At 69.3% G+C, this 11685-nt stretch overlaps 1 protein-coding gene across 2 annotated transcripts in view; it reads left to right on the top strand.

Moving 5' to 3' along the window:
• Window positions 1-272: 272 nt before the first annotated feature.
• ATP2A1 (ATPase sarcoplasmic/endoplasmic reticulum Ca2+ transporting 1) overlaps window positions 273-11685 on the top strand; it is a 126304-nt gene continuing 114891 nt past the window's right edge. For both annotated transcript variants that reach the window (XM_075914532.1, XM_075914533.1), the window contains exons 1-3: window positions 273-573; window positions 4548-4565; window positions 8465-8547. In XM_075914532.1, coding sequence (XP_075770647.1) covers window positions 456-573; window positions 4548-4565; window positions 8465-8547 — 219 coding nt within the window. In that variant the 5' untranslated portion in view covers window positions 273-455. The remainder of the gene's footprint in view (window positions 574-4547; window positions 4566-8464; window positions 8548-11685) is intronic.

Here is an 11685-nt window from a genome sequence, read left to right as displayed (position 1 = left end):
CCCCCCCGGAGCCGAGGGGCAGGCCGGGGGATGTTTCTTGCAAGGAGCTGGTGGCCGTTGAGTGACACCTCGGTGTGCAGCCGCCTGAGCTGCTCTCCGAAGTCACCTCGCAGCCTTCCTCCGGCTGCCTCAAGTCAGCAAAAATACCTCCCTGTGCAGAATGCCATATGTGTGCCGGCGCCTGCCGTGATGTCAGGGGAGCTGCCCAATGGGAGCACAGGGACGGGGCCCGGGAGTCTGCCCTGCGGGCGCCCTCATAAGGACCAGGGCCGGCCCCGGCCCCACCGAGGCAGTGTGTAGCGGGCCGGGTCGGGCGGGCTCCCTGTGGGATACAGGCGGCCAGGAGGGCCATGCGCTGCTGAGAGCCAGGGGCACGAGGCGGGAGGCGCTGAGACAGCGACTGAGCAGGGAGGCCGAGCCAGAGGGACGGGGCGCACAGCGCGGGTGGGGCAGCCATGGAGAACGCCCACGCAAAGACCGTGGAGGAGTGCCTGGCCTACTTCGGCGTGAGCGAGCACAGCGGCCTGACGCCTGAGCAAGTGAAGAAGAACCTGGACAAATACGGCCCCAATGGTACGTGCGGGCAGCACCCCAGCCGCGAGGGGAATGAGACGGGGCCGGTGGAGAGGGAGGCTGGGGAGCCAGAAAGAGGCAGGTGCAGGGCGGAACTGGCCCAGGTGTCCGCGGAGGCTGGACACACTGTGGCAGGATGGAATGGAAGACACAGAGAGGCTGGGGAGCCAGAAAGAGGCAGGTGCAGGGCGGAACTGGCCCAGGTGTCCGCGGAGGCTGGACACACTGTGGCAGGGATGGAATGGAAGACACAGAGAGGCTGGCAGAAGCCGCCGGGCCTTGGGAAGGACGGAGAGAGAGAGGAGAGCCAGGTGCCAGGCAGGACTCAGCAGGGCTCCTGGAGCTGTCTACTGCAGCCCGAGGAGCCATGTGTAGACTAGGAGAGCCGCACATGGATGAGTGAAGCTTCATATAGGCCCAGGTAGCTTTGTATGTACTGGGGGCCTGCATATAGGCCCAGAGAGCTGCGTATAGACCAGGGGACGCATATCCCCAGAGAGATGCATATAGACCAGGAGCTGTGTATAGACCAAAGGAGCCATGTATAGGATGGGGGAGCCGTGTATGGACCAAGAGAGCCACTTTTAGGCCTGGGTAACCACATATAGACCAGAGGAACAGCCTCTAGGCCAGGGAAGTTGCATGTATACCAGGGAGCTACATATCACAGCCCATGGAGCCTCTTCTGGACCAAGGGAGCGGCATGTAGACCAGGGGAGCAGCGTATATCAGCCTGGGTGCTGCTCATAGACCAGAGGAGCTGTGTGTAGGCCGGGAGTGGCGTATAGACCCGGGGAGCAGCGTATCTCAGCCTGGGTGCTGCATATAGACCAGTGGAGCGGCGTATAGACCCGGGGAGCGGTGTATCTCAGCCTGGGTGCTGCATATAGACCAGAAGATCCGTGTGTAGACCAGCAGAGCGGCATGTAGACCTGGGGAGCAACGTATCTCAGCCTGGGGTGTTGCATATAGACCAGTGGAGCGGCGTATAGACCCGTGGAGCGGCGTATCTCAGCCTGGGTGCTGCATATAGACCAGTGGAGCGGTGTATAGACCAGGGAAGCAGCGTATATCAGCCTGGGGTGCTGCATATAGACCAGTGGAGCGGCGTATAGACCCGGGGAGCGGCGTATCTCAGCCTGGGTGCTGCATATAGACCAGTGAGCGGCGTATAGACCAGGGGAGCGGCGTATCTCAGCCTGGGTGCTGCATATAGACCAGGGGAGTCGTGTGTAGGCCGGGGGAGCAGTGTATAGACCAGGGGAGCAGCGTATATCAGCCTGGGGTGCTGCATATAGACCAGTGGAGCGGTGTATAGACCCGGAGAGCGGTGTATCTCAGCCTGGGTGCTGCATATAGACCAGTGAGCGGCATATAGACCCGGGGAGCGGTGTATCTCAGCTGGGTGTTGCATATAGACATGGGGAGCGGCGTATAGACCCGGGGAGCAACGTGTAGACCAGGGGAGTGGCGTATATCAGCCTGGGTGCTGCATATAGACCAGAGGAGCCGCGTGTAGGCCGGGGAGCGGCGTATAGACCAGGGGAGCGGCGTATAGACCAGGGGAGTGGCATATCTCAGCCTGAGTGCTGCGTATAGACCAGAGGAGCCATGTGTAGACCAGCAGAGCGGCGTGTAGACCTGGGCAGCGGCGTATCTCAGCCTGGGGTGCTGCGTATAGACCAGGGGAGCGGCGTATCTCAGCCTGGTGTGCTGCGTATAGACCAGGGGAGCCGTGTGTAGGCCGGGGGAGCGGCGTATAGACCAGGGGAGTGGCATATCTCAGCCTGGGTGCTGCGTGTAGGCCAGGGGAGCAGTGTATAGACCAGGGGAGCGGCGTATCTCAGCCTGGGGTGCTGCGTATACACCAGAGGAGCGGCGTATAGACCCGGGGAGCGGCGTATCTCAGCCTGGGGTGCTGCGTATAGACTAGGGAGCCATGTGTAGGCCGGGGGAGCGGCGTATAGACCAGGGGAGCGGCGTATCTCAGCTGGGGTGCTGCGTATAGACCAGGGGAGCCATGTGTAGGCCGGGGGAGCAGCGTATAGACCAGGGAGCGGCGTATCTCAGCCTGGGGTGCTGCATATACACCAGAGGAGCGGCGTATAGACCCGGGAGCAGCGTATCTCAGCCTGGGTGCTGCGTATAGACCAGGGGAGCGGCGTATAGACCAGGGGAGCGGTGTATCTCAGCCTGGGGTGCTGCGTATAGACCAGGGGAGCCATGTGTAGGCCGGGGGAGCGGCGTAATAGACCAGGGGAGCGGCGTATCTCAGCCTGGGTGCTGCGTATAGACCAGGGGAGCCATGTGTAGGCTGGGGGAGCAGTGTATAGACCAGGGGAGCGGCGTATCTCAGCCTGGGGTGCTGCGTATAGACCAGGGGAGCCGTGTGTAGGCCGAGGGAGCAGCGTATAGACCCGGGGAGCAGAGTATCTCAGCCTGGGGTGCTGCGTATAGACCAGGGGAGCGGTGTATAGACCCGGGGAGAAGTGTATCTCAGCCTGGGGTGCTGTGTATAGACCAGGGGAGCGGCGTATAGACCAGGGGAGCCATGTGTAGGCCGAGGGAGCAGCGTATAGACCCGGGGAGCAGCGTATCTCAGCCTGGGGTGCTGCGTATAGACCAGGGGAGCGGCGTATAGACCAGGGGAGCCGTGTGTAGACCGGGGAGCGCGTACCGGAGTCAGGATGGGAACTTATCTCAGAGCGACCAAAGATGCAGACACAGGCAAGGCCCAGCCATCCTGGGGACGAGACAGCTGCCCTTGGCTAAGAATACCTGCCTGTAATTCCCTTGGGAACGGATTAGACACCAGAGCTGCTATGTGGGACGGGGGCATCCTTCCCTCTGCCGGCACAGGGTTAATGGGGAGCAGTTAATGCCGGCGGGCAGAATGGCCGGTACCGGGCCTGGATGTGTGGGAGGAAGTGACGGGTGGCACAAACCTACCCGCAGTGCAGGGTCCCTCCTAGCCCCCCCCACCCATCCTTCCCTTGCCTGCTGGGTTTGGTGCTTGGGCACGAGTACTGGAATGTGACTGGGTACATGTGAGCCAGGGCACAGACATGGTTGTCTCTGGGCATGTGCACGTATGTGTCAGGCATGTCAATGTGTGTGCAGGTGGGTTCACGTGTGTGCAGGTGTATTTGTATGTATGCGAAGGGGGTGTTTATGTGTGGGGTGTGAGTGTTCTTGTGTGTGCAGGTGTGTTTGTGTGTGGTTGTGGGGAAGTGTTTGTGTGTGTTCGTGTGTCTGCGTGTGGGGTTGTGTGTGTGTTTGTGTATTTGTGTGGGTATGTTCACATGTGTGCAGGTGTTTGTGTGTGGGGTGTTTGTGAGTATGTGCGGGTATGTTTGTGTTTTTGTGTGCGTGTGTTTGTGGGGGGGTGTCTGTGTGCGTGCGGCAGTGTGCATATGTGTGTGTGCATGTGCGGGTGTGTTTCTGTGCACGCAGGTGTGTTTGTATGTGTGTGCGGGTGTGTTTGTGCTTGTGGATGTGTGCTTGTGTGTGCGCGCGAGTGTGTGCTAAGGTATTTATGTGGGTGTGTTTGTGCATGTATGTGTGCGCGGGGGTGTGTTTGTGCGTGTAGGTGTGTGTGGGCGCGTTCACATGTGAGCAGGCGTGTCCATGGTGTGTGAGGGCATGTTTCCGTGTGAGGGCACACGTGCACCCCATTCTATGCGTGTCTGTGCAGCCCCAGTGCTCGGTACCGTGTCTCGGCAGCCCCGCGCCCCCCGGTCCACTCCAGATACCTGCTGGGAGCCCCACATTGCTCCCCGAGCCCCTTCCCCGGGTGTGCCCCCCGCAGGCTGTGCGCCCCACTCGGCCCTGGCCTGGGCGCTGCCCCCGGGAATGGCTGCAGCCAGTGCTCCCACTTGGGGTGGCATCTCCCCTTGGCCTGCCGGGGGTCTCCACTCGCGCCCGCTGCCGCACTAATCAGCCTCTTCTTTTCTTCCCTGCCGCCTCCACGACAGAGCTCCCGGCCGAGGAAGGTGAGTCTGAGCCGCAGAACCTCCCGCCTGCACTCCTGCAGCCAGCCCCAGCCCCTCCCTGACTCAGACCCCTTAGCCAGCCCCTTCTGCGCTAGCCCCTGCCCCCAGGCCCACGGCCCCTCCGCTAGCCCCCTGCCCCCAGGGCCCAGAGCCCCTCCGCTAGCCCCCTGCCCCCAGGCCCACGGCCCCTCTGCTACCCCCCTGTCCCCCGGCCCACGGCCCCTCCGCTACCCCCCTGTCCCCAGGGCCCAGAGCCCCTCCGCTAGCCCCCTGCCCCCAGGGCCCAGAGCCCCTCCGCTAGCCCCTGCCCCCAGGGCCCACGGCCCCTCCGCTAGCCCCCTGCCCCCAGGGCCCAGAGCCCCTCTGCTAGCCCCTGCCCCCAGGCCCACGGCCCCTCCGCTAGCCCCTGCCCCCAGGCCCACGGCCCCTCCGCTAGCCCCCTGTCCCCAGGGCCCAGAGCCCCTCTGCTAGCCCCCTGCCCCCCGGGCCCACGGCCCCTCCGCTACCCCCCTGTCCCCAGGGCCCAGAGCCCCTCCGCTAGCCCCCTGCCCCCAGGGCCCAGACCCCTCGGCTAGCCCCCTGCCCCCAGGCCCACGGCCCCTCCGCTAGCCCCCTGCCCCCAGGCCCACGGCCCCTCCGCTACCCCCCTGTCCCCAGGGCCCAGAGCCCCTCCGCTAGCCCCCTGCCCCCAGGGCCCAGAGCCCCTCCGCTAGCCCCCTGCCCCCAGGGCCCAGAGCCCCTCCGCTACCCCCCTGTCCCCAGGGCCCAGAGCCCCTCTGCTAGCCCCTGCCCCCAGGCCCACGGCCCCTCCGCTAGCCCCTACCCCCAGGCCCATGGCCCCTCCGCTAGCCCCTGCCCCCAGGGCCCAGAGCCCCTCCGCTAGCCCCTGCCCCCAGGGCCCCTTCTGCGCTAGCCCCTGCCCCCAGGCCCACGGCCCCTCCGCTAGCCCCTGCCCCCAGGGCCCCTTCTGCGCTAGCCCCTGCCCCCAGGCCCACGGCCCCTCCGCTAGCCCCCTGCCCCCAGGGCCCAGAGCCCCTCCGCAACCCCCCTGCCCCCAGGGCCCAGAGCCCCTCCGCTAGCCCCCTGCCCCCAGGCCCACGGCCCCTCCGCTACCCCCCTGTCCCCAGGGCCCAGAGCCCCTCTGCTAGCCCCTGCCCCCAGGCCCACGGCCCCTCCGCTAGCCCCTGCCCCCAGGGCCCAGAGCCCCTCCACTAGCCCCTGCCCCCAGGCCCACGGCCCCGTCCGCTAGCCCCTGCCCCCAGGCCCACGGCCCCTCCGCTAGCCCCAGCCCCCTCCCTGACTCAGACCCCTTAGCCAGCCCCTTCTGCGCTAGCCCCTACCCCCAGGCCCACGGCCCCTCCGCTAGCCCCTGCCCCCAGGGCCCAGAGCCCATCCGCTAGCCCCTGCCCCCAGGGCCCAGAGCCCCTCCGCTAGCCCCTGCCCCCAGGGCCCACGGCCCCTCCGCTAGCCCCCTGCCCCCAGGACCCACGGCCCCTCCGCTAGCCCCTGCCCCCAGGGCCCAGAGCCCCTCCACTAGCCCCCTGCCCCCAGGGCCCATGGCCCCTCTGCTAGCCCCTGCCCCCAGGGCCCACGGCCCCTCCGCTAGCCCCCTGTCCCCAGGGCCCACGGCCCCTCCGCTAGCCCCCTGCCCCCAGGGCCCACGGCCCCTCCGCTAGCCCCCTGTCCCCAGGGCCCACGGCCCCTCCGCTAGCCCCCTGCCCCCAGGGCCCACGGCCCCTCCGCTAGCCCCTGCCCCCAGGGCCCACGGCCCCTCCGCTAGCCCCCTGTCCCCAGGGCCCACGGCCCCTCTGCTAGCCCCCTGCCCCCAGGGCCCAGAGCCCCTCCGCTAGCCCCCTGCCCCCAGGGCCCAGAGCCCCTCGACTAGCCCCCTGCCCCCAGGGCCCACGGCCCCTCCGCTAGCCCCCTGCCCCCAGGGCCCAGAGCCCCTCCGCTAGTCCCCTGCCCCCAGGGCCCAGGGCCCCTCCGCTAGCCCGTGCCCCCAGGGCCCAGAGCCCCTCCGCTAGCCCCCTGCCCCCAGGGCCCAGAGCCCCTCCACTAGCCCCTGCTCCCAGGGCCCATGGCCCCTCCGCTAGCCCCCTGTCCCCAGGGCCCAGAGCCCCTCCACTAGCCCCTGCTCCAGGGCCCATGGCCCCTCCGCTAGCCCCCTGTCCCCAGGGCCCACGGCCCCTCCGCTAGCCCTGCCCCCAGGGCCCACGGCCCCTCCGCTAGCCCCCTGCCCCCAGGGCCCACGGCCCCTCCGCTAGCCCCCTGCCCCCAGGGCCTAGAGCCCCTCCGCTAGCCCCCTGCCCCCAGGGCCCAGAGCCCCTCCGCTAGTCCCCTGCCCCCAGGGCCCACGGCCCCTCCGCTAGCCCGTGCCCCCAGGGCCCAGAGCCCCTCCGCTAGCCCCTGCCCCCAGGGCCCAGAGCCCCTCCACTAGCCCCGTGCTCCCAGGGCCCAGAGCCCCTCCACTAGCCCCCTGCTCCCAGGGCCCATGGCCCCTCCGCTAGCCCCCTGTCCCCAGGGCCCACGGCCCCTCCGCTAGCCCCTGCCCCCAGGGCCCAGAGCCCCTCCGCTAGCCCCCTGCCCCCAGGGCCCAGAGCCCCTCCACTAGCCCCCTGCCCCCAGGCCCACGGCCCCTCCGCTAGCCCCCTGCCCCCAGGGCCCAGAGCCCCTCCGCTAGCCCCTGCCCCCAGGGCCCAGAGCCCCTCCGCTAGCCCCCTGCCCCCAGGGCCCACGGCCCCTCCGCTAGCCCCCTGTCCCCAGGGCCCACGGCCCCTCCGCTAGCCCCCTGTCCCCAGGGCCCAGAGCCCCTCCGCTAGCCCCCTGCTCCCAGGGCCCACGGCCCCTCCGCTAGCCCCCTGTCCCCAGGGCCCACGGCCCCTCCGCTAGCCCCTGCCCCCAGGGCCCAGAGCCCCTCCGCTAGCCCCCTGCCCCCAGGGCCCAGAGCCCCTCCACTAGCCCCTGCCCCCAGGGCCCAGAGCCCCTCCGCTAGCCCCCTGCCCCCAGGGCCCAGAGCCCCTCCACTAGCCCCTGCCCCCAGGGCCCAGAGCCCCTCCGCTAGCCCCCTGCTCCCAGGGCCCACGGCCCCTCCGCTAGCCCCCTGTCCCCAGGGCCCACGGCCCCTCCGCTAGCCCCTGCCCCCAGGGCCCACGGCCCCTCCGCTAGCCCCCTGCCCCCAGGGCCCAGAGCCCCTCCGCTAGCCCCTGCCCCCAGGGCCCACGGTCCCTCCGCTAGCCCCCTGCCCCCATGGCCCAGAGCCCCTCCGCTAGCCCCTGCCCCCAGGGCCCACGGCCCCTCCGCTTGCCCCCAGGGCCCACGGCCCCTCCGCTAGCCCCCTGTCCCCAGGGCCCAGAGCCCCTCCGCTAGCCCCTGCCCCCAGGGCCCACGGCCCCTCCGCTAGCCCCCTGCCCCCAGGGCCCACGGCCCCTCCGCTAGCCCCTGTCCCCAGGGCCCACGGCCCCTCCGCTAGCCCCCTGCCCCCAGGGCCCACGGCCCCTCCGCTAGCCCCTGCCCCCAGGGCCCAGAGCCCCTCCGCTAGCCCCTGCCCCCAGGGCCCACGGCCCCTCCGCTAGCCCCCTGCCCCCAGGGCCCACGGCCCCTCCGCTAGCCCCTGCCCCCAGGGCCCACGGCCCCTCCGCTAGCCCCCTGCCCCCAGGGCCCAGAGCCCCTCCGCTAGCCCCTGCCTCCGGGCCCACGGCCCCTCCATTAGGCCCCTGTCTCCAGGGATTCGGGGGCTATCATATCCTGACAGACCCTTCCATAGATGGGTGACTCCAGGACAGGCCCGGGGGGCCCGTGCCTCAGTTTCCCTGTCTCTGCCCCCCTATCCCCTGCCAAGGAAAGTAGGGGTGGGATGCGTGGGCTGAGCCTCCTGCCCCTGACTCTGCCCATCTCCCCAGGAAAGTCCCTTTGGGAGCTGGTCGTAGAACAGTTTGAGGACCTGCTGGTGCGAATCCTGCTGCTGGCGGCCTGCATCTCCTTCGTGAGTGATGGGGGGGCTGGGGGGCTGCATCTCCTTCGTGAGTGATGGGGGGGCTGGGGGGCTGCATCTCCTTCGTGAGTGATGGGGGGGGCTGGGGGGCTGCATCTCCTTCGTGAGTGATGGGGGGGCTGGGGGGCTGCATCTCCTTCGTGAGTGATGGGGGGGCTGGGGGGCTGCATCTCCTTCGTGAGTGATCGGGGGGCTGAGGGGGCTGCATCTCCTTCGTGAGTGATGGAGGGGCTGGGGGGCTGCATCTCCTTCGTGAGTGATGGGGGGGCTGGGGGGCTGCATCTCCTTCGTGAGTGATGGGGGGGCTGGGGGGCTGCATCTCCTTTGTGAGTGATGGGAGGGCTGGGGGGGCTGCATCTCCTTCGTGAGTGATGGGGGGGTTGGGGGGCTGCATCTCCTTCGTGAGTGATGGGGGGGCTGGGGGGCTGCATCTCCTTCGTGAGTGATGGGGGGCTGGGGGGCTGCATCTCCTTCGTGAGTGATGGGGGGGCTGGGGGGCTGCATCTCCTTCGTGAGTGATGGGGGGGCCTGGGGGGCTGCATCTCCTTCGTGAGTGATGGGAGGGGCTGGGGGGCTGCATCTCCTTCGTGAGTGATGGGGGGGCCTGGGGGGGCTGCATCTCCTTCGTGAGTGATGGGGGGGCTGGGGGGGCTGCATCTCCTTCGTGAGTGATGGGGGGGCTGCATCTCCTTCGTGAGTGATGGGGGGCAGGGGGGGCTGCATCTCCTTCGTGAGTGATGGGGGGGCTGGGGGGGCTGCATCTCCTTCGTGAGTGATGGGGGGCTGGGGGGCTGCATCTCCTTCGTGAGTGATGGGGGGGCTGGGGGGCTGCATCTCCTTCGTGAGTGATGGGGGGGCTGGGGGGCTGCATCTCCTTCGTGAGTGATGGGGGGCTGGGGGGGCTGCATCTCCTTCCTGAGTGATGGGGGAGGGGCTGGGGGGGCTGCATCTCCTTCGTGAGTGGTGGGGGGGCTGGGGGGGCTGCATCGCCTTTGTGAGTGATGGGGGGCTGGGGGGGCTGCATCTCCTTCCTGAGTGATGGGGGAGGGGCTGGGGGGGCTGCATCTCCTTCGTGAGTGGTGGGGGGACTGGGGGGGCTGCATCGCCTTTGTGAGTGATGGGGGGCTTGGGGGGCTGCATCTCCTTCGTGAGTGGGGGGGCTGGGGGGGCTGCATCGCCTTTGTGAGTGGGGGGGCTGGGGGGCTGCATCTCCTTTGTGAGTGGGGGGTCTGGGGGGCTGCATCTCTGTTGTGAGTCAGGGGCTGGGGGGCTGCATCTCCTTTGTGAGTGGGGGGTGCTGGGGGGCTGCATCTCCTTTGTGAGTGGGGGGTGCTGGGGGGCTGCATCTCCTTTGTGAGTGGGGGGTCTGGGGGGCTGCATCTCTGTTGTGAGTCAGGGGCTGGGGGGCTGCATCTCCTTTGTGAGTGGGGGGGGCTGGGGGGCTGCATTTCCTTCGTGAGTGATGGGGCTGGGGGGCTGCATCTCCTTCGTGAGTGGGGGGGCTGGGGGGGCTGCATCTCCTTTGTGAGTGGGGGGTCTGGGGGGCTGCATCTCCTTTGTGAGTGATGGGGCTGGAGGGCTGGATCTCCATTGTGAGTGGGGCGGCTGCATCTCCATCGTGGGTGACAGGGCTGGGGGACTGTGCCTCAGTTTCCCCCTGTGAGTGGGGATAGGTACCCAGGGCGGGGGGAGTATGGCTTACTCCTATGTACCAAGCACTGGGATGTGCCAGGGACAGGTGTCCCTGGGGGGTCAGGTCCCCGCCCGGCTCTGTGGGGGCCACATGCTGTGCCTCTTTGGCAGGCTGCGGGGGGCTCAGGGCCCTCAGGCCAGGAGGGCAGCAGGCTCTGGGAGTCGTCTTGTGTTGCCCTTCACCACGACCTTTCTGTGCAGAGCCCAGGCCCAGGCCCGCACGGAATTCAGTCTTGAAGGATTCGGTGTCGGCACCGAGGAGGCAGCGTTTCAAGTGTCAGCAGCTGGGCCAGGGCTGGGGCTGGGGCTGGGGCTGGGGCTGGGGAGAGGCGGCGGCCAGGGCCAGGGCTGGGGCTGGGGGTAGGAGGGAGCCAGGACTAGGACTGGGGGGGGGGGAGAGGAAGCTGGGAGGAGGGAGTCAGGGCGGGGGCTGGAGGGAGGAGGGAGCTGGGAGGAGGGAGCTGGGGCTGGGGGTGAGGAGGGAGCCGGGAGGAGGGAGCCAGGGCGGGTGGGGGGAGGAGGGAGCCGGGAGGAAGGAGCCAGGGCGGGTGGGGGGAGGAGGGAGCCGGGAGGAGGGAGCCAGGGCGCGTGGGGGGAGGAGGGAGCCGGGAGGAGGGAGCCAGGGCGGGTGAGGGGAGGAGGGAGCCGGGAGGAGGGAGCCAGGGCAGGTGGGGGGAGGAGGGAGCTGGGAGGAGGGAGCCAGGGCAGGTGGGGGGAGGAGGGAGCTGGGAGGAGGGAGGAAGAGGGAGCCGGGAGGAGGAGGGAGCTGGGAGGAGGGAGCCAGGGCGGGTGGGGGGAGGAGGGAGCTGGGAGGAGGGAGCCAGGGCAGGTGGGGGGAGGAGGGAGCTGGGAGGAGGGAGGAAGAGGGAGCCGGGAGGAGGAGGGAGCTGGGAGGAGGGAGCCAGGGCAGGTGGGGGGAGGAGGGAGCTGGGAGGAGGGAGCCAGGGCAGGTGGGGGGAGGAGGGAGCTGGGAGGAAGGAGGAAGAGGGAGCCGGGAGGAGGAGGGAGCTGGGAGGAGGGAGCCAGGGCGGGTGGGGTGAGGAGGGAGCCGGGAGGAGGGAGCCAGGGCGGGTGGGGGGAGGAGGGAGCCAGGAGGAGGGAGCCAGGGCGGGTGGGGGGAGGAGGAGGGAGCCGGGGGGAGGAGGGAGCCGGGAGGAAGGAGCCAGGGCGGGTGGGGGGAGGAGGGAGCCGGGAGGAGGGAGCCAGGGCGGGTGGGGGGAGGAGGGAGCCGGGAGGAGGGAGCCAGGGCGGGTGGGGGGAGGAGGGAGCCGGGAGGAGGGAGCCAGGGCGCGTGGGGGGAGGAGGGAGCCGGGAGGAGGGAGCCAGGGCGGGTGAGGGGAGGAGGGAGCCGGGAGGAGGGAGCCAGGGCAGGTGGGGGGAGGAGGGAGCTGGGAGGAGGGAGCCAGGGCAGGTGGGGGGAGGAGGGAGCTGGGAGGA

Source organism: Pelodiscus sinensis, unplaced genomic scaffold, assembly GCF_049634645.1.
Source record: "Pelodiscus sinensis isolate JC-2024 unplaced genomic scaffold, ASM4963464v1 ctg116, whole genome shotgun sequence".
Lineage (NCBI taxonomy): Eukaryota > Metazoa > Chordata > Testudines > Trionychidae > Pelodiscus > Pelodiscus sinensis.
This window is presented reverse-complemented; position numbering and strand designations above follow the sequence as displayed.